The 22528-nt window shown below is 50.8% G+C and overlaps 1 protein-coding gene across 6 annotated transcripts in view; it reads right to left on the bottom strand.

Moving 5' to 3' along the window:
* The window catches only part of MROH1 (maestro heat like repeat family member 1), a 119274-nt gene that overhangs the window by 86214 nt on the left and 10532 nt on the right, over positions 1–22528 (bottom strand). For all 6 annotated transcript variants that reach the window (XR_003307382.1, XR_003307383.1, XM_026449740.2 and 3 more), the window contains 2 exons: positions 16778–16855; positions 12555–12700 (listed from right to left, as the gene is read on the bottom strand). Coding sequence is in view for 4 of the 6 variants with exons in the window: in XM_026449740.2 (XP_026305525.1) it covers positions 12555–12700; positions 16778–16855 (224 nt within the window). In the remaining 2 variants the exon portion in view is untranslated. The remainder of the gene's footprint in view (positions 1–12554; positions 12701–16777; positions 16856–22528) is intronic.

Below are 22528 nucleotides of genomic sequence, written 5' to 3'. Positions count from 1 at the left end.
GGGGAGGAGTTTCAGCTGGGGTTGATTTTCACTGTTAGGTTTCCCATCCTCGAGTGTTGGTGCCGCAGTGAGGCAAGAGTGAGGCTGGTGGGGGATCAGTCTCACTGTGCCAGCCACCTCTGCCCACAGGCTACACACGACCCCCTTTCCTTTAAGGCTTCTGCAGGCAGACTGTATTTAAATTCTATATTAGAGAATCATTTCTTTTTTCTTTTTTTGAGACAGTCTCACTCTGCACAATCTCGGCTCACTGTGACCTCCACCTTCCAGTTCAAGCGATTGTCCTGTCTCAGCCTCCAGAGTAGCTGGGACTATAGGCGCCTACCACCATGCCTGGCTACTTTTTGTATTTTTAGTAGAGACGGGGTTTCACTATGTTGGCCAGGCTGGTGTCGAACTCCTGACCTTGTGATCTGCTTGCCTCAGCCTCCCAAAGTACTGAGATTACAGGCGTGAGCCACTGCACCTGGTCACATTTTTTTTTTCTGAGTCAGGGTCTCACTCCATCACCCAGGCTAGAGTGCAGTTGTGAGATCATAACGCACTGCACCTTGAACTTGCGGGCTCAAAAGATCCTCCTGCCACAACCTGTCAAGCAGCTGGGACTACAGGCACACAACACCACACTCAGCTAATTTTTTTTTTTTTTTTTTAAGATGGAGTCTCGCTTTGTCACCCAGGCTGGAGTGCTGTGGCACAATCTCAGCTTACTGTAACCTCTGCATCCTAGGTTCAAGTGATTATCATGCCTCAGCCTCCTGAGTACCTGGGACCTACAGGTATGCGCCACCACTCCTGGATAATTTTTTTTTTTGTATTTTCAGTAGAAATGAGGTTTCGCCACGTTGGCCAGGCAGGCTGGTCTTGAACTCCTGGCCTCAAGTGATCCACCCACCTCCGCCTCCCAAAGTTTTGGGATTACAGGCATGAGCCACTGCACCCAGCCCCAGCTAATTATTTTTATTTATTTATTTATTTATTCATTCATTCATTCATTCATTCATTCGAGACAGAGTCTCGCCCTGTCACCCAGGCTGGAGTGCAGTGGTATGATCTTGGCTGACTGCAACCTCCACCTCCCGGGTTCAAGCAATTCTTCTGCCTCAGTCTCCTGAGTAGCTGTAACTATAGGCACGTGCCACCACACCTGGATAATTTGTGTGTGTGTGTGTGTGTGTGTTTTTTTTTTTTTTAAGACAGAGTCTCGCTCTGTCGCCCAGGCTGGAGTGCAGTGGCCGGATCTCAGCTCACTGCAAGCTCCGCCTCCCAGGTTCCCGCCATTCTCCTGCCTCAGCCTCCCGAGTAGCTGGGACTACAGGCGCCCGCCACCTCGCCTGGCTAGTTTTTTGTATTTTTAGTAGAGACGGGGTTTCACCGTGTTAGCCAGGATGGTCTCGATCTCCTGATCTCGTGATCCGCCCATCTCGGCCTCCCAAAGTGCTGGGATTACAGGGTTGAGCCACCGCGCCCGGCCAATTTTTGTTTTTTTAGTAGAGACAGGGTTTCACCATGTTGGCCAGGATGGTCTCAATCTCCTGACCTCATGATCTGCCCGCCTCGGCCCCCCAAAGTGCTGGGATTACAGGCGTGAGCCACCGCGCCCGGCCTGGTCTCAAACACCTGGCCTCAAGTGATCCTCTTGTCTCAGGCTCCCGAAGTATTGGGATTACAGGCGTGTGTCCTGGCACCCAGTCTATGGTTTCTGACTTTCATAATCTGGACACTCTTCCCAGGCAGGAGACAATGTAGTCCTTGAGAAGCCCATCCCCATCTGGGACGTCACAGAGCCGAGGCTCTAAGTGGGTGGATCAGCTGCCGGGGCAGCACGGCTGGTATAGTGCAGGAAGTGGGGGAAATGATTGAAAATCAGTGTAAACTGGTCTAGTTCTATCTAGTCAGAGCACGGCTGAGCTGGGAGCAGCAGCTTGGGTGCAGCAGGGCATTTATACGCATTAGACCAGACCCGTTGCCGGGAGGGGCAGCTCGGGTGCAGCAGGGCATTAATACTCACCCAACCAGACCCACAGCTGCCATCTCCTCTGGTTCTTGGTCATGAAAACACAGCTCAAGTTGCATTATGCTTCCATCTTTAGCTACTAATTCTCTTCACGTATATGAGAAAGTTTGAGGGAAATCTTTGCAGATTCCACTCACAACTGTGGCATCTCCATCTGTCACTCTGTGTCGTGGTGACTGAGTGCTCAGTGCAGGGTGACAGGCTGGCTCAGCAAGTCTGCAATGGGTTATGCAACTGGAAAACATAGGAACCCATGAAAAAGGCATAGGAATCTACATTTTATGAAAAATGGATAGGGGCCAGCCACAGTGGCTCACGCCTGTAACCCCAGCACTTTGGGAGGCCAAAGTGGGAGGATCGCTTGAGCCCAGGAGTTCAAGACCAGCCTGGGTAACATAGTAAGGCCCTGTTTCTACAAAAATAAAAACAATTAGCCAGGTATGGTGGTGCGCCCGTGGTCCCAGCTACTTCGGAGGCTGAAGCAGGAGGATCACTTGTGTACTGGAGGTCAAGGCTGCAGTGAGCCAAAATTGCACCACTGCACTCCAGCCTAGGAAACAGAGGGAGTCCAACCCTGAATTAAAAAAAGAAAAAAAAAAAAAAAAAAGTTATGTATTACTTCTGTTCCAGGGTTGGTTTGAATTGTTTGATTTTATGGTATAAGTACAATATTTTTGGCCTTGCATGGTGGTTCATGCCTGTAATCCCCATGATGGTGACAGGAGGCAGCCAAATGCCTAGACAGAGAGGGATGAGTCCCCCGAGAAACCCCACCTCAAGCCGAAGACAGTTTAAAGCCAAGCTACAAGTTAAATCCTCAGTCTGGATCGAGAGCCTGTCTTCCTGTCTGGTGCGCTTTCCTCTGACTGACCCCCACCCTTCACCTATTTTACATATGCCCACCCTTTTCTAATTGGCTTTCTACACCGTCACGCCCATCTTTGAGCGGTGTCTTCACTTTAACCTCTTTTGCAGACTCACAAACCAATCAGCACACACTCCTCATCCTGTGCCTGTAAAGACCCCAGACTCAGACTCAGCTGGTAGAGGCGAGCTGGCCTAACTTGGGCGAAGAGACAGCCTGACTTTGGGGAAGATGACCTGTCCTTCCCGTCCCCTCTCCAGCTCCCCTCTCCACTAAGAGCCATTTTCATCGCTCAGTAAAATTCTTCTCTGCCCTCCTCACCCTTCTACGTCCACTGTATCCTCATTCTTCTTGGGTGTGGTACAAGAGCTCAGGAACCACCAAACACGGTTACAAGCTATAACGTAGGTAAGCTGAGGCACGCCAGCATGGCTGGGCAAGGCCCAGGCGGGGCACTGCTAGGGCTTGCAAAGGGACCAAGAAGAAGAATCCTATGGCTGGGTGCAGTGGCTCAGGCCTGTCATCCCAGCACTTTGGGAGGCCGAGGAGGGTGGATCATCAGGACAGGAGTTTGAGACCAGCCTGACAAACATGGTGAAACCCCATCTCTACTAAAAATACAAAAAAATGAGACATATGTGGTGGCGTGTGCCTGTAATCCCAGCTACTCAGAAGGCTGAGGCAGGAGAATTGCTTGAACCCGGGAGGCAGAGGTTGCAGTGAGCCAGTTTGCGCCACTGTACTCCAGCCCAGCCTGGGTGACAGAGCAAGACTCCGTCTCAAAATAAATAAATAAATAAAATAAAAAATATATATTAAAAAAAGAAGAATCCTACATCACCAGCACTTTGGGAAGCCAAGGCAGTGGATTGCTTGAGGTCAGAGTTCATGACCAACCCAGCCAACATGACGAAACCCAATCTCTACTAAAAATACAAAAAAAAAAAAAAAAAATTAGCCAGGAGTGGTGGCACATGCCTATAGTCCCAGCTACTCGTGAGGCTGAGGCATGAGAATTGCTTGACCCAGGAGATAGAGGTTGCAGTGAGCTGAGATCGCACCACTGCACTCAAGCCTGGGCAACACAGCGAGACGCTGCCTCAGAAAAAAAAAAAAGTACCATACTTTTTACAGCCCTGTCTCCATTCACAGTTGGAAAAGGCCCACTCAGGAAAGTTCTTCAAGGAAAGCAAACACAGTAATGAGCCCCTTTAAATAAAAATACTGTTGACAAAAAAGCTAAACTCTAAAATACCTAACAAGGTTTATTCTGTGCCACTACGAGTGACCATGGCCCGGGAAACACCAGAGAAAGTACACCCAAAATGGTCAGGTTAGTTTGGTTTTATACATCTTAGGGGACAGAATCACAGGCAAAGACGTAAGTCAGTACACGGAAGGTGTGCACTGCTTCAGCCTAGAAAGGCGGGGCGTCTCGGGGAGTACTCACAGGGCACAGGTGGATTCCGAGATTTTCTCATCGGCAACTAGTTAAAAGAGTTAAACTGGCCGGGCGCGGTGGCTCACGCCTGTCATCCCAGCACTGTGGGAGGCCAAGGTGGGCAGATCACAAGGTCAGGAGATTGAGACCAGCCTGACCAACACAGTGAAACACGGTCTCCACTAAAAACACAAAAATTAGCCGGTGTGGTGGCACGCGCCTGTAATCCCAGCTACTCAGGAGGCTGAGGCAGGAGAGTCACTTGAACCCAGTAGGCAGAGGTTGCGGTGGGCCAAGATCGTGCCAATGACCTCCAGCTTGGGCAACAGAGCAAGACTCCCTCTCAGGAAAAAGAAATAAAAAAAAGAGTTAAACGTTGCCTGAGGACTTGAAGTCAACAGAAAGAAACGCCTGAATTAAAGGGGCTTGTGAAAGTCAAGGTTCTTGTTACGTAGATGAAGCCTCCAGGTAGCAGGCTTCAGAGATAATAGATGGTAAATGTCTCTTTTCAGACCTTAAAGGTGTCAGACTCTTAGTTAAATCTCTTCTAGATCAGAAAGACCTGGAAATGGAAGGAGATTCTCCACAGATGCAATTTTCCCCACAAAATATGGTTTTGCAGGGTCATTTCAAAATATGTCAAGAATAGATTTTGGGGTAAAATAGTTTTATTTCCTTCAGGGCCCACCATCAGACACATGATGCTATGCCAGAGTCCAGTCTGGAATTTTACTACTACAAAGAGTCTGTTTTGTCAGACTTACGGTCAGTTTTAACCTCATGTTCATCAGTTGTACAAACTTCAAAAGGAAGCAGGTATAACACGGTGTGTCCAATCTCCCTTTCCGTCTGCCATAGCCTGGAATTTAGTTTTCCAGGTTGCTCCCGGGTCTCCTTGGACAAGAGGATGGTAGAGCAGGCCGCTAGGCAGACATGAACAGGGCAGGAGAGGCCCCCAACTGGGAATGTCAGGCGGTCATCAGGTGATGGTCAGGCAGTTGTTTAGGCGTCTGTCTAAAATAATAACTGGTCACTGCCAGCACCAGGGAAAGACAGTCTCACAACAGATGGAAAACACCTAAAGCTTCTGCATGGGGGAATCAGGAAAAAAAAGAAAGAAAACACCTAAGGCTGGTGACAGCAGCTTCCTTAGAGGATCTCAGGAGTTGGGTGAATGGGCTCCAACAAGCATACTGAGGTGAAATGGTGGTGTTTAGCCAGTATATGGCCTTCCTCTAGAAACACTCAGCTGGTTAGGGAAGAATGCCTCAAGTGAGCATGCATGCAACTGCACACACAAACTCAAAAGGAGCTTCCGGTAGTGGAACCCACACAGGTGTCTGGAGATGGCTCCCAGGAGGGCCCGGGAGCTCCACGCCCCTCCCCATTCCTGCCCCGAGCATCTCCTCCACCTGCTGTGCATCCGTACCCTTCGTCACAGCCTGTGTCATAAAGGGGTAAAGGCAGGCCACTCTGTCCCTGCGTTCTGTGAGCCACTGCTGCAATTCATCGAACGCGAGGAGGGGGTCGTGAAAACCCTGATTCATGGCAGGTCGGTCAGAAGCACAGGCCACACCTGGAGCTTGCGACTGGCATCAGAAGCGGGGCCATCGTGTAGGGCTGAGCCCTCCACCTGCGGGGTCTGACGCAACCTCCGGGTGGATGGTGTCGGAATTGAATTCAGGACACCCAGCCGGTGTCCACTGCACAACTGACTGCTGTTTGCTGGTGGAGAGAAATCCCCCACATTTGGTCACAGAAGTATTCTGTGTTGATTGTTGTGTGGTGTAAAAGCAGAGAAAACAAAATGAGTTTGAGTTTTTCTACTCACAGATTTTGAAAATCCAGTTTTACTATTCTTGCTTCTCTTCCCCAAATCCCGTCCCTCACCATGGCCTGATGGCCCCTGAGGAGTCTGTCTGTCCTGTGCGGGACCCTGGCTGACATGTACAAGACTGGATGTATCTAAAACCGTGAGGCTCAGCACCCCTCAACGGAACAGGTCACATTCTACAAAGTCATGGGCTTCTGGGTTCGTAAAAACAGAACCACAAACACAGATGCCAGACAGGAGATGAAACCTGTAAAGCTCCAGCTGTACCCCAGGACACTGCGCTGATGTCTGAGGCCTGGAGGGGGATGTGGCATTGCTTTTCCCTATTGTTCCACATCTTTCTGGAGAGACTCAGTGGGCTTTGAACCATGCCTGCTATCTAGGTAAGACACAACCAAGAGAAGTGCAGCTGCGGTGAGACCCACAAACAAAAGGCAGGAACTGCAGGTAGTGACCAAACCCATGGAGGCGGTCTGCAGGAGGAGACGACAGAAGAGGACTAGGGCAGGCGAGGTCCCTGGGAAGGGTCACAGCCCACAGGGTCAGTGCTTCCAGCTCAGCATGTGTATCATATATAAATATGCCAACTGTGAAGGAAGACTTTTTAAAAATTCAGTTTAAAAAACTGTAAAGGCTAGAAAAGGGATAAAATCAGAAACAAAGTAGGACAAGCATGGAGCGGCTGGGGCTCAGAGGAGGATGCCCCAGAATGGAGGCCTCAGGAGCAAAGTCCCTCTCAGACCTGCTCTGCCCTCCCCTCTCTCCTCCTCATTCTCCCCCAAGGCAGTCATAAAACCTGTAAATATTGGCCAGGTGGTGGCTCACGCCTGTAATTCCAGCACTTTGGGAGGCCAAGGCAGGCAGATCACTTGAGGTCAGGAGTATGAGACCAGCCTGGCCACTTGAGGTCAGGAGTATGAGACCAGCCTGGACAACATGGTGAAACCCCATCTCTACTAAAAATACAAAAATTAGCTGGGCGTGATGGCAGGCACCTGTAATTCCAGCTACTTGGGAGGCTAAGACAAAGAATCGCTTGAACACAGGAGGCCAAGGTTGCAGTGAGCTGAGATTGCACCATTGCACTCCAGCCTGGGCGACAGAGTGAGACTCCATCTCAAAAACAAAAACAAAAAGAAACAAACAAAAAAACCCTGTAAGTATCACTCTAATTTCCTCCACCATTCAGTGTAAAACCTGGCCATAAAGAAATTCTCACTGGGTGCTGGTGGCTCATGCCTGTGATCCCAGCACTTTGGGAGGCCACGGCAGGTAGAATGCTTGAGTCCAGGAGTTTGAGACCAGCCTGGCCAACATGGCGAAACCCCATCATTACTAAAAACACAAAAAATGAGCCAGGCGTGGTGGCACACACCTGTAGACCCAGCTACTTGGGAGGCTGAGGTGAGATGATGACTTGAACTCAGGAGGTCACGGCTGCAGTGAGCCACGTTTGTGCCGCTGCACTCCAGCCTGGGTAAGAGAATACGACTGTCTCAAGAAAAAAAAATTCTCTGGCCAACCTTGTTTGACTGTAGGTCTCAGACCCGCACTGCAGAGGTGTCCTGCCCCAACTGGAGGAAAGAGTGCTGGTCAGAGAGGCCCAGAACTCGAGATGGGCCCTGCTGGTGCCCCCAGTATGCTTCCATGGTTCACACTCGCCATCCACGCCCACTTCTACAGTGTCCTGTTTCTTCGAACCTACACATAAAATCAGATCACTTCCCTGGGTCTCTGCGCCTTCATTCTGAAGGCTCCCATGCCCCATTAAACTGTGATGAAATAAGCTTGTTATGCTTTTCTCTTGTTAATCTGTCTTTTGTTATGGAACTGTCAGCCATGACACTTATGATGGGTGAGGAAAGATATCATCACCCTTTTTCTCCCCTACAAAGCAGACTTACATTTTGCTACAAACTGCTAAAAACAACAAAGTCTTTTTGATACGGTTTGGCTCTATATCCCCACCCAAATCTCATGTTGAATTGTAATTCCCAATATTGGGGTAGGGACTTGCTGGGAGGTGACTGGACCACGGTGGTGGATTTCTCCCTTGCTGTTCTTGTGATAGTGAGTTCTCACAAGATCGGGCTGTTTGGAAGTGTGCAGCACCTCCCCCTGCTCGCTCTCTCCTGGCATCATGTAAAGATATGCTTGCTTCCCCTTCGCCCTTCCACCACGACTGTAAATTTCCTGAGCCCACCCCAGTCATGCCTCCTGTACAGCCTATGGAACTGTGGGTCAATTAAACCTCTTTTCTTTATAAATGACCCAGGCTCAGGTAGTTCTTTAGAGCAGTGTGAAAACAGACTAATACAGTCTTTTAACCACCTTTAGTATTCTTTGGCCGTTTCCTCAAATAGCAAGGTCAGCCCTAATTTTGTCTGACAATTAGACACTGATTTCAGCATGTCTCCGGTAATGGGGCCTTTCAGCCACAGACAGAAGGGCTCGATGCCCAGCACCTATGTGCTGTGTTCACCAGGCTCATGTAAAGCCCAGAGGACAGCCACATCAGTGGGTAGATGCACTGTCAGAAGGGTTTGAACAAGAATGACTCCATCTTGAAGAGGGGCTGGGTAAAACAAGGCTGACACCTACTGGGCTGCATTCCCAGGAGGTCAGGCATTCTTAGTCACAGGATAATTCAGGGTCAGCACGAGATACAGGTCACAAAGACCCCACTCATAAAACAGGATGCAGGAAAGAAGCCGACCAGAACCTGCCAAAACCAAGATGGTGACGGCAGTGACCTCTGGTCGTCCTCATTGCTCACTCTACACTAATTATAATGCATTGGCTGCTAAAAGACACTCCCACCAGCACCATGACAGTTTACAAATGCCATGGCAACGTCAGGTCTAAAAAGGAGGGACCCTCATTCCACAAACTGCCTGCCACTTTCTTGGAAAACACATGAATAATCCACCCCTTGCTTAGCATGTCATCAAGAAATAACCAAAAAATAGCCAACCAGCAGACCTAATGGCTGCTTTCTCTATTGAGTAGCCATTCTTCAGTTTCCTTACTTCTTTTTTTTTTTTTTTTTGAGACGGAGTCTTGCTCTGTCGCCTGGGCTGGAGTGCAGTGGCCAGATCTCAGCTCACTGCAAGCTCCGCCTCCCGGGTTTACACCATTCTCCTGAGTAGCTGGGACTACAGGCGCCCGCCACCTCGCCCGGCTAGTTTTTTGTATTTTTTAGTAGAGACGGGGTTTCACCGTGTTAGCCAGGATGGTCTCGATCTCCTGACCTCGTGATCCGCCCGTCTCGGCCTCCCAAAGTGCCGGGATTACAGGCTTGAGCCACCGTGCCCGGCCAGTTTCCTTACTTCTCAATAAACTTGCTTTCACTTTGTGGATTTGCCTCTAAACCTTTCTTGTGAGCGATCCAATAACCAGTTCTTGGGGTCTGGATCAGGACCCCTTTCCAGTAACAAAACAACCCTGTCCGAGCAGGAGGGCAGCCCTGTCAGACTAACCTATGAATAAGTGCAACTCTAATCAACCTCCCAACAAGCTAGTCCTAGCACTCCTACCGGGAACACAAGGGGCCAAAAATAGCTAAGACAGCTGGCTGGGTGTGGTGGCACACGCCTATAGTCCCAGCTACTCAGGAGGCTGAGGCAGGAGGATCACTTGAGCCCGCAAGGTTGAGGTTGCAGTGAGCTGTGATTGTACCACTGCACTCCAGCCTGGGTGTCAGATTAAGACCCTATCTCAAACAAATAAAAATAAAGTAAATTTTTAAAAAACAGCTAATGGGCCAGGTGCGGTGGCTCACGACTGTAATCCCAGAGCTTTGGGAGGCCAGGCAGGTAGATCACCAGGTTGGGAGTTCGAGAACAGCCCGGCCAACGTAGTGAAACCCCATCTCTACTAAAAATACAAACAATTAGCTGGGCGCAATGGCAGGTGCCTGCAATCCCAGCTACTCAGGAGGCTAAGGCAGGAGAAAAGCTTGAACTCAGGAGGCAGAGGTTGCATTGAGCCGAGACCACGCCACTGCACTCCAGCCTGGGCAACAGAGAAAGGCTCCATCTCAAAAAAAAAAAAAAACAAAAAACAAAAAAAACAAATAGCTGATAGCTGGACGTGATGGCTCACGCCTGTAATTCCAGCACTTTGGGAGGCAGAGGTAGGCAGATCACTTGACGTCAGGAGTTCAAGACCAGCCTGACCAACATGGTGAAACTGCAACTCTACTAAAAATACAAAATTAGGCCAGGCAGCCAGGTGCAGTGGCTCACGCCTGTAATCCCAGCACTGTGGGTGGCCAAGGCAGACTGATCACAAAGTCAGGAGATCCAGACCATCCTGGCTAACACAGTGAAACCCCGTCTCTACTAAAAAATACAAAAAATTAGCTGGGTGTGGTGGCAGGTGCCTGTAGTCCCAGCTACTTGGGAGGCTGAGGCAGAAGAATGGCATGAACCCAGGAGGCAGAGCTTGCAGTGAGCCAAGATTGCACCACTACACTCCAGCCTGAGCAAAAGAGCGATAATCAATCTCACAAAAAAAAAAAAAAAAAAAAAAAAATATGCTGGGCGCGGTGGCTCATGCCTGTAATCCTATCACTTTGGGAGGCCAAGGCGGGCCGATCACCTAAGGTCAGGAGTTCGAGACCAGCCTGGGCAACATGGTGAAACCCCATCTCTACTAAAACACAAAAATTGGCCAGGCATAGTGGCAGGCACCTGTAATCCTAGCTATTTGGGAGGCTGAGGCAGGAGAATTGCTTGAACCCAGGAGGTGGAAATTGCAGTAAGCCGAGATTGTGCCACTGTGCTCCAGCCTAGGCGACAGAGCCAAATTCCGTCTCAAAAAATACATATAAATAAATAATAAAAATAAAAATACAAAATTAGACGGGTGTGGTGGCGCACGTCTGTAGTCCCAGCTACTCAGGAGGCTGAGACAGGAGAATCGCTTGAACCCGGGAGGCAGAGGTTGCAGTGAACCAAGATGGTGTCATTGTACTCCAGCCTGGGCAACAGACTGAGAGTCCATCTCAAAAATAATAATAATAATAATAATAATAATAATAATAATAATAATGATAATAATGAATGAATAAATAAATTTGTTTACTAAAAATAAACATAAAGGCTGGGCACAGTGGCTCACGCCTGTAATCCCACCACTTTGGGAGGCCAAGGCAGGCGGATCACGAGGTCAGAAGATAGAGACCATCCTGGCTAACACAGTGAAACCTGGTCTCTACTAAAAATACAAAAAATTAGCTGGGCGTGGTGGCGGCGCCTGTAGTCCCAGCTACTCGGGAGGCTGAGGCAGGAGAATGGCGTAAACCCAGGAGGCGGAGCTTGCAGTGAGCTGAGATCACGCCACTGTACTCCAGCCTGGGCGACAGAGTGAGACTCCGTCTCAAAAATAAATAAATAAATAAATAAAACTAAAACTAAAAACAAAAGCTAAGACAGCTGACAGAGGAAGAAAGGAGTGACCCTGCCCCAGGAAGTGCCGCCAGGCCATGGCAGTGGGCAGATATTTTCATGGAACTGGGTCATTTTCCCCAGGAGATGGTAGCTGATAAGAAACACATTGTACAGAGGTCCCTTTTTACATATCAAAATGTTAAATAAAACAAAAAGAATAATGACCTTTTGATACTGCAAAAGCCTCTTCCCCTTCCCAGAACAGCCCAAACCACACACAGAGAGAAAAACTAGAAAGAGCATAACAGTTTCAAACAATGCAGTGCCAACGCTGTCAGCAGTGACAGAGAACCACTGAACCAAGATTAGGCGAGGCCGAAATCCCGGGAGGCGAGAGCCAGCCGGGCCACGTCTGTTCTGGGGTTCGGGTCACTGATTTGACATCCCTGTGGGGCTGAAGAGAGAGTTCCCAAGAGGCTCTCGTAGCTCTCCTGAGTGGGCAATGTTTGTGCAAGAGGACAGGACATTCCCGCACAGCAAGGGAAGGCCCTGGCCCCTCCTGGGCAGCCCCTCCCTGAGGGTGCAGGAAGACCAGCAGCGCAGGACCCTTGGGGACTCTCTGAGCACTTATCAGTGTTTCTGGCCCTTGGGTCGATGAGATTCTCTTCGAAACAACCTTCTGTCCCTCAAGCAGGGACCATGGTCTGTCCCTCAGGCACTAGGCATAGAGCCCGGCCATTAGGCCTCCACTTAGTGAGCAAAAGAGCCTCGAACAGGAGGGTTGAACAATGCCGTGGTGGGGGGATGCAGCCACACCCCACACATGATGAGACAAGGCAGGTTACTCGTCCTGACATAGGCAGGCGTGGGGGGGCTTAGACGTGTGGTCACCCCTGTATAACACCCGACCCACTGTTCCTGGCTGGACTGCCTCTTCCCAAACCAGGTAAGCCCCAACCGACCACGGCCCCGACAACATCATCCCCACCAAAGAGCATAAATACCTTGTCATGCTGCCGCAGGTACTCCTCACAGGTACGGAGCGTCTCCACCGGCCGCACCTCCCCGAGGGAGCACAGGGCACTGCAGACCTGCTCCTGCACCAGGGGGTCCTTATCGGTGATGGCGTCCAGCAGGGTGGAGGCCAGCTCTGCAGTGACAAAGCCCCGTTAGCATGCTCAGGCCCAAGCACCCTCTCCTGTCACACCTCAGCTGCCACTCCTGCAGTGGACACGCCTGTAGCCTCTGAGGATCACAGACACAGAGCAGGAGAGGGCACAGCTGCTTTCTCTCTTGTATAACCTCTCTCCGCCTGTGCTGCTGCGGGGGTCAGGTGCACTGCGGGGACAGGCTGTGGAGCTGCAGGGCTCACATTCCAGCTGCCTGAGGAGCTGCCTGGCCGGGACACACTATTTAGCACATCAGGGTTGAGCGACACAGAGGACACAGCCTGCCCTCCCACACAGGCAGGCATGAGGCTGTTCTGGTCCTGATCACATGGCCTGAGCTTCCTTGAGGACACTGGCTCACTCACCAGCCGGACTCTTTAGGAAGGCTCCCTGAGGGTCTGTGCCCAGGCAGCCTGGGATTCCCCACAGCCCCACTGCCCACATATAGCCCTTGACAGGCAGGTGCTGGGCAGAGGGTCCAAGACCCCAGCAGTGAGAAATACATGAAGGAATAAAGATACAGCTTCATCCCATGGCTCTCAGCCCCCATGGACCAGAGCTGAATCAAGAAAATCATGGAATAAAAGCAGTGCTCTACAGGCAAGGCTAGGTGGTTCCCTGTACACGGGAAAGGGCAGGCAAGCATCCCAGGGACTTGTGCCAACCAGCCACTCCACCCCAGCGAGACCCTCCAGGCTGGTTTGGGGACGTCCCTTCCCTTTTGCTCCAGCAGCCCCACACCCAGGCTGCCAATGAGGACATCCCAGGAGGCACCTGCTGGGGCAGAGGAACACACAGGCATCAGGGCATGGCTCAGTCTCCCTCTGGGAAGGGATTCCTTCCTGAGCAGGAAGCTGGACTTTTAACAGCCCTCCATTTCCAAAGTCCAGTAGTTAGCCAAACAGGCTGATCCAAATCAATGAGATCTGACTGCACCTAAGGCCACGTTCGGCCAGTAAAGCAAACTCGGCCTGTGCTGAACTAGGTCTGCATCTGCTTTTCGGGCTGTGGCCATTCACGTGTGGAAGCGCTGGGTCTCAGTGCCCTGGGAGCCTGTCCTGTGAGGGCAGTGAGGCCACGCCCCCTCCGAGGGCTGTGAGGCCACGCCCCCTCCCTCTGAGGGCAGTGAGGCCACGCCCCCTCCCTCGACCTCACCTTCTCACTGCTTTGCACTGCCCTGGATGGGCAGCTCCCGGGCCCCACTTGTACTCATAGACTCTTCTCACCACCCCACCTCCACCTATCAACACCCCAGTGCCATTCCGGGCCTCTCGGTCTCCCTCAAGCTCAAGGCATGGCACCCAACAGTGGCACTTAAAGAGCCCTGAGGTGCGGCTCATCACTGGGACAGAGCTCTAGGGAGCAGGGACAAGTGGGCAGAGCTTCACCCATTCTGGCCCCGCACACACTCAGCCTTAAGTGAGCCACAGCCTCAGCTGGGGAAGTGGTAGCAGCCAGAGCAGACTCCAGACCCGAACCGGGGCCTGCGTGCTCAGGTACAGAGGCTCAGCTGCCCAGGGACCCTCCCGCTGAGAGCAGGCTGAACTGAGCCTCTGGGCCAATCTGTGCTCCCTACTCCAGCGGCAACAACCTCAATGCCATGTCCCTCCAAATACACCTGTTGGAACTTAACCCCGTGTGACGGCGTTAAGAGTGGAGCCTTCGGGCTCCACCTTCGTGGACGGGATCGGTGCCTTATAAAAACGCTTGATGGGGTCGGGCACAGTGGCTCACACCTGTAATCCTAGCACTTTGGGAGAACAAGGTGGGTGGATCACCTGAGGTCAGGTGTTCAAGACCAGTCTGGCCAACATGGTGAAACCGTATCTCTATTAAAAATATAAAAATTAGCCAGGTGTGATGGCAGGTGCCTATAGTCCCAGCTACTCAGGAGGCTGAGGCAGGAGAATTGCTTGAACCTCAGAGGCAGAGACTGCATGAGCCAAGATCACGCCACTGCACTACAGCCTGGCTGACAGAGAGAGACTCCATCTCGAGGGGGAAAAAAAAATGCTTGATGGCCAGGCACAGTGGCTCCCGCCGGTAATTCCAGCACTTTGGGAGGCCGAGGCTGGTGGATCACTTGAGTCGAGAAGTTTGAGACCAGCCTGGCCAACACGTTGAAACCCTGTCTCTACAAAAAAAAAAGAAAAAAATACAAAAAGTACAGCGTAGTGGCATGCACCTGTAGTCCCAGTTACTCAGGAGGCTGAGGTGGGAGGATCCCTTGAGGACAGGAGGGAGAGGTTGCAATGAGCTGAGAGCACCATCACACTCCAGCATAAGTGACAGAACAAGATCCAGTCTCAAAAAAACAAAAGAAAAGATTGAGGCCCTGCATAGTGACTCACGCTGTAGTCCCAGTGCTTCATGAAGATGAGGCAGGAGGATGATTTGAAGCCAAGTGTTCAAGACCACCCTGAGCAACACAGCGAGACCTCATCTCTACAAAAACTAACTTTAAAAAATAGGCTGGGTGAGGGCTGGGTGTGGTGGCTCACACCTGTAATCTCAGCACTTTGGGAGGCCAAGGGGGAGGGATCACCTGAGGTCAGCAGTTCGAGACCAGCCTGGCAAACCTGGTGAAACCCCATCTCTACTAAAAATACAAAAATTAGTCAAGTGTGGTGGCGGGCACCTGTAATCCCAGCTGCTCGGGAGGCTGAGGCAGGGAGAATCACTTGAACCCGGGAGGTGGAGGATGCAGTGAGCCAAGATCCACTGCACTCCAGCCTTGGCAACAGAGTCAGACTCCGTCTCAAAAAAAAAGAAAAAAAAATTAGCTGGGTGTGATGGCACATGCCTGTAATCTCAGCTACTTGGGAGGCTGAGGTGGGAGGATGGCTTGAGCCCAGGAGGTCACTGCACTCTAGCCTGGGCAACAGAGTGAGACCCTGTCTCAAAAAACAAACAAACAAACAAACAAAGGCTTGAAGGACACCCTAGTCCCTTCAGCACCTCCAGTCATGAGATGACACAGCAGGAGACTCCATCTATGAGTCAGAGAACAGCCCTCACAGACATCGAATCTGCCGGTGCCTTTATCTGGGACTTCCCAACTGCCAATACTGTGAGAAATACATTCCTATTATTCATTAATTACCCAATCTAAGATATTTTGTCACAGCAGCCTGAACAGCCTTTGAAGACTGCTAATTTTTTTTTTTTTTTCTGATGAACATCTGGAGAAAGCATGTTCATTCAGCAGTCACGCCAGGCCGGGCGCGGTGGCTCACGCCTGTTAATCCCAGCACTTTGGGAAGCTGAGGCGGATGGACCACTTGAATCCAGAAGTTCAAGACCAGCCTGGGCAACATGACAAAATCTCACCTCTATGAAAAATACTTCTGGGTATGGTGGCATGCACCTGTAGTCTCAGCTACTCAGGAGGCTGAGGTAGGAGGATCACCTGAGCTCAGGAGTTTGAGGCTGCAGTGAGCTATGATTGCACCACTGCACTCCACCCTGGGTGATAGTGGGAGACCCTGTCTTTTTTTTTTTTGAGATGGAGTCTCGCTCCATCGCCCAGACTGGAGTGCAGGGGCACGATCTCAGCTCACTGCAACCTCCACCTCCTGGGTTCAAGCGATTATCCTGTCTCAGACTCCCGAGTAGCTAGGACTACAGGCATATGCCACTACACCTGCCTAATTTTTTATTTTTTAGTAGAGGTGGGGTTTCACCATGTTAGTCAGGCTGGTCTCAAACTCCTGACCTCAGGTGATCCACCCACCTCGGCCTCCCAAAGTGCTGGGATTTTAAGTGTGAGCCAGTGTGCCCAGCTGACCCTGTCTTTAAAAAAAAAAAAAAAAAAAAAGTCAAACAAAACCTTCATATCACATCCTGAATGCCATATGCTTTTCTGAGTCCCAAACTCAAGGCTCGTGTGGGGGAGGTCTATACCCGCCACATCACCTAACCTGCCCAGAACCCACTCTGGCTCCCGAGTGTAGGGTGGAACTCCAGGCACCATTGGAGCTGGTAAGAGCCTTGGCCTGCCCCGACCCAGAGGCAAGAGAGGCCTCCCACACGGCCACCCCCAAGCCCCATGCACTCACTCTTTATGGAGGACTCAGCCATGTCTGTGGTTTCAGCTTCCTTCACCCAGTGTGAGCATGGACAACTTCTTCTCCAATCTGGAATAACCAAAATCACAAGATTTAATTCATAAGCCTCAACGATATCTGAGTTTACAGGCAATTACCATTTCCGTGTAAAACACACAATTTAAATGAATTTGTTCTGGGGGACACATCTCTGTCACATTTTCTTTGAACCATTCAGGGAGGGCAAAAGGCACCATGATCCTCAGCAGTTTCCAACACTCCTCCATCCCTGAGCAACCATCAGTCCTGCCAGCACCTCACAGGCCTGCACAGGCTTGTCCACAGCTGGCCCACAGGCGCCTCGCCACCATCAGCCCCAGCGGGAGTAGACGCACCTCCATCTAGAGCATCCTCCTCCACACCGAGGAACCGAGCACGGCCACACCGCTTTCACACACTGCAGGCCATGCGCCACGGAATGCGACGATGGTCCCAAAGAATCGGGTCCAGCAAGTGTCCAAGTTCCTTCTGCCTCTTCACCACAGGCACACACTCAAGTCCTGCATCACGCTTTCTGAGGACCTGGGTCATCAGAGGGGCTGCAGGCCCACCATGAGCATGGCAGCCAGCATCCTAACAACTCACATTCTCTGTTCTCTGAGCTCCCACCAGCCCCTTCATTCCCTCGATCACCTCCTATCCACCATTCCTTCCTAACATACTCCAGAGAAAAACAAAGGAGAGACGCCATGACCCACCCCTGACTAGCCGGGACACCCCCCTGTGCTGTGCACACATGGGTTGGAGATGAAGTAAGAAATCATGGAAATCTTGGCCAAGAGCGATCACTCATGCCTGTAATCCAGCACTTTGGGAGGCCAAGGTGGGCGGATTGTTTGAGGTCAGGAGTTCAAGACCAGCCTGGCCAATATGATGAAACTCTGTCTCTATGAAAAACACAAAAATTAGCTGGGCGTGGTGGTGGGCACCTTTAGTCCCAGCTACTCAGGAGGCTTAGGCCTGAGAATCGCTTGAACCTGGGAAGCAGAGGTTACAGTGAGCCAAGAACACACCACTGCACTGCAGCCTGGGCGACAGAGTGAGACCCTGTCTCAGAAAAAAAAAAAAAAAAGTTCTAGCACTTTGGGAGGCTGAGGCAGGTGGATCACTTGAGGCCAGGAGTTTGAAACCAGCCTGGCCAACATGGTGAAACACCATCTCTACTAAAAATACAAAAAAATTAGCCAGTGTGGTGGCTCACGCCTATAATCCCAGTTACTCAGGAGGCTGAGGTGGGAAAAGTGCTTGAACCCGGGAGGCAGAGGTTGCAGTGAGCCAAGATTGCACCACTGCACTGCACTCCAGTCTGGGCAACACAGCAAGCCCTGCCTCAAAAAAAAAGAAAAACAGGGCCAGGCACAGTGGTTCACATCTGTAATCCCCGCACTTTGGGAGGCTAAGGCGGGTGGATCATCTGAGGTCAGGAGTTCAAGACCAGCCTGGCCAACATGGTGAAATCCCATCTGTACTAAAAAAAACAGGCCGGGCGCGGTGGCTCAAGCCTGTAATCCCAGCACTTTGGGAGGCCGAGACGGGTGGATCACGAGGTCATGAGATCGAGACCATCCTGGCTAACACGGTGAAACCCCGTCTCTACTAAAAAATACAAAAAAACTAGCCGGGCGCGGTGGTGGGCGCCTGTAGTCCCAGCTACTCGGGAGGCTGAGGCAGGAGAATGGCATAAACCCGGGAGGTGGAGCTTGCAGTGAGCTGAGATCTGGCCACTGCACTCCAGCCCGGGCGACAGAGCAAGACTCCGCCTCAAAAAAAAAAAAAAAAAACAAAAATTAGCTGGGTGTGGTGGCACACGCCTATAATGCCAGCTACTCAAGAGGCTGAGGCAGAAGAATCACTTGAATCTGCGAGGCAGAGGTTGCAGTGAGCTGAGATCATGCCACTGCACTCCAGCCTGGGCAACAGAGTGAGACTCTAACAAAAAACAAAAAAAGAAAAACAAAAAAAACATATTCCATAGAGATCCCAAGCTGTGGAAGTGTTAAGAGGTGAGGAGGGCAGTGACTCTCATGCAGGGCAGAAAACCCATGAAAGTGCCCACAGCACACACTTCCCAGAGACCAGGGCTCGCCTGACGTGGAGCATCAGAAGCCAGAGTTCCCAGGCCTGAGCTGAGCTGGAGAGGCGGAGGAGCTGGGCTGAGTGGCTGGGATCTGGGACGAGTGGCTGTGACCTGCAGGTAGCCAGCACTGCCCAGCTCCACCGTCCAGGAAAAAACGGGTGGAACCAACGCCAGTCCACGACTGTGCAGCACCCCTTCCAGTGCAGCAGCCACGTTCGCCCAACTCAAACAGGAGCTAACAAAACAAATGAGCACACGGGCTTGGACTTGTCTGCTCCCGGCCCAGGCGAGAATCACAGGACAATGAAAAAACTGGATCAAACCCAAGAAATCACTGTTTCTCAGGACAATGGACATCAGAAAATGAAGGACAGTGAGGCCTGAGAGGTAGGAAATGAGGCGTAGCCACAAGAACCCAGCTCACTGCCTGGAGAGAGGACTCAGGCCTAAGCCTGTTAGGGCCCAGCAAAACACCTAAGCTGAAGAGACAGAATGGGTGGTACCGGCCGATACCAAAGCGGCTGGAGTCTGCAGTCTCTCGTACCAGAGAAAGCGTTGCCCAGAGAGAACTTGAGAGACCTGCAGCGGGTTCCCTGGGCGCTCAGCAAGTTACTGGTCAGCAGAATAATAGCCCCTAAGCTTCCTACACCCTAATCCCCAGAACCTGTGTGTATGAACCCTTACACGGCAAAGGGATTCAGTAGATGAGATTAAGGGTGCAGGCCCTGAGACAGGGAGATTATCCCGGATTACCTGGGTGAGACCAACCTAATCACATGAGTCCTTAAAAGCAAAGAACCTTTCCTGGGTGGGTCAAAGAGAAGAGACGGAAGCGCGGGAAGGAGAAATTTGAAGCGTGAGAAGGATTCACCCCACAACTGCTGGCTTGGAGGATGCAGGAGGGAGGCTCTGAGACGAGGAATGCAGGTGGCCTGGAGAAGCTGTGAATGGCCCTTAGCTGGCAGCTGACAAGAAAACAGGGGCTTCCGTCCTGCAGATGCAAAGAACCAAATTCTGCCAGGAACCTGAGACAGCAGAAGCAATCCTTCCCAGGGGCACCAGGAAGGGAAGCAGTCCCCCACGCCTGGGTTCAGGCTCGTGAGACCCTTGGTAGACTTCTCACTCCAAGAACTTTATGGTAATAAATTTGTGTTGCTTAAGGCACCACGTTTGCGGTAACGTGTTGCATTAGCCTTAGAAAACTAACACAAATGCCTTGTATGAGAACAAACTATCCAAGGCTGCAGAAAGAGCCACACAAGGGGATTAGGAGAAGCAACATCCAGGGTTTCCACAGGGCCAGGAATGGGGCCTGCTCCCAGCAGCTGGAGTGGACAGTGTCATGACTCATGGAGCACCAGGCAGAGTGCTCAGGATTCCACCCGTCATCAACCAAATCAGTCCTAGACTAAAGATCATTCCAGTATCACCTAACAAAGCTAAAAGAAAGGCCCGACAAGATCAAACTGTTCCCAAGTAACTTCGCCAGCTCCCAGCACAAAGCTCATGAATACTAACAGGAACACAAAAATATCCAGCACCACCAAGGCAAAAGCAATGCCTGGCATCCAATCAAAAATTACCAGGCGTGGGCTGGGCGTGGTGGCTCACACCTGTAATCCCAGCACTTTGGGAGGCCGAGGCGGGAGGATCACGAGGTCAGGAGATCCAGACGATCCTGGCTAACACGGTGAAACCCCGTCTCTACTAAAAATACAAAAAATTAGCCGGGCGTGGTGGCGGGCACCTGTAGTCCCAGCTACTCGGGAGGCTGAGGCAGGAGAATGGCGGGAACCCAGGAGGCGGAGCTTGCAGTGAGCCGAGATCGCGCCACTGCACTCCAGCCTGGGCGACAGAGCGAGACTGTGTCTCAAAAAAAAAAAAAAATTACCAGGCGTGCAAAGCAAGAAAATTCAACCCATTGTGAGGATGAACCAACCATCCTGACCCAGAAATAACACAAACGAAAGAGTTCAGAGACACAGACATTAGTTGTTAAAACTATATCATATATTTGAGAAACTACAGGAAAGATTAAATATGTTAACACTAGGAGGTTAATGGCAAAAGGATGGGCAAAGAAAAACATGGCTGACATTAGTTACAAGAAAGCTGGAGTCACATTAGACAAACTAGATTTCAGAAATACTAACTATCCTAAACACTTTTACCTGGTAACAGAGCTTCAAAATACACAAAGCCAAAACTAATAAAAATGCAAGGAAAAATAGACAAATTCAAATTCCAGTATAAATTTCAATATCTCTCTCTCCTTTTCTTTTTGACATGGAGTTTTGCTTTTGTCACCCAGGCTGGAGTACATGGCAGGATCTTGGCTCACTACAACCTCTGCCTCCCGGATTTAATTGATTCTCCTGGTTCAGCCTGCCCAGGAGCTGGGACTACAGACACGCGCCACCACGCCTGGCTAATTTTTGTATTTTTAGTAGAGACGGGGTTTCACCACGTTGGCCAGGCTGGTCTCGAACTCCTGACCTCAGGTGATCCACCCACCTCGGCCTCCCAAAGTGCTGGGATTACAGGTGTAAGCCACTGTGCCCAGCCCTCTGTCTCTGTTAGAACAAGTGAACAGAAAATTCGGCCAGGCAGAGTGGCTCACACCTGTAATCCTGGCACTTTGGGAGGCTGAGAGGCAGGTTGATTGCTTGAGCTCAGGAGTTCAAAACCAGCCTGGGTAACACAGCAAAGCCCTGTCTTTACAAAAAATACAAAAATTAGCTGGGTGTGGTGGCGCATGTCTGTGATCCCAGCCACTCCGGAGGCAGGAGGATCACTTGAGCCCAGGAGGTCAATGCTGCAGTGAGCAGAGATCACACCACCGCACTCCAGCCTCAGTGAAAGGAGGGAGACCCTCTCGCAAAAAAAAAAAAAAAAAAAAAAAAGTGTAAAAGAATTCAAGGCATACAAAGTATGTTCTCTGACCACAATGGAATTAAATATATCAATAAGAGAACGATATCTGAGAAATCCCCAAGAGTTTCAAAACTATTTAATATGTTTTGAAATAATGCATGGGTCTAAGAAGGAATCAAAAGTGAAATTACAAAGCATGCTGAAGTGAATGAAAATGAAACGACATATCAAAATTTGTGGAAACTTACAGCACTAAATGTCTTTTTAGAAAAGAAAAATGACTAAAGTATACAGAGAATGTGCAGGAAAAAAAGAATGAGTTCAACTTCTACCTGAACTAGAGGCCGGGCAAGGTGGCTGGCTCATGCCTGTAATCCTAGCACTTTGGGAGGGCAAGGTGGGTGGATCACTTGAGGTCAGTTCGAGACCAGCCTGGCCAACACAGTGAAACCCCACCTCTACTAAAAATAGAAAAATTGGCCGGGCGCGGTGGCTCAAGCCTGTAATCCCAGCACTTTGGGAGGCCGAGACGGGTGGATCACGAGGTCAGGAGATCGAGACCATCCTGGCTAACACGGTGAAACCTCATCTCTACTAAAAATACAAAAATTAGCCGGGTGAGGTGGCAGGCGCCTGTAGTCCCAGCTACTCGGGAGGCTGAGGCAGGAGAATGGCATAAACCCGGGAGGCGGAGCTTGCAGTGAGCTGAGATCCGGCCACTGCACTCCAGCCTGGGCGACAGAGCGAGACTC

This window comes from Piliocolobus tephrosceles, chromosome 7, assembly GCF_002776525.5.
Source record: "Piliocolobus tephrosceles isolate RC106 chromosome 7, ASM277652v3, whole genome shotgun sequence".
NCBI classification, from domain to species: domain Eukaryota; kingdom Metazoa; phylum Chordata; class Mammalia; order Primates; family Cercopithecidae; genus Piliocolobus; species Piliocolobus tephrosceles.
The sequence above is the reverse complement of the archived record's forward strand: the minus strand, read 5'-3'. Positions and strand labels throughout refer to the sequence as shown.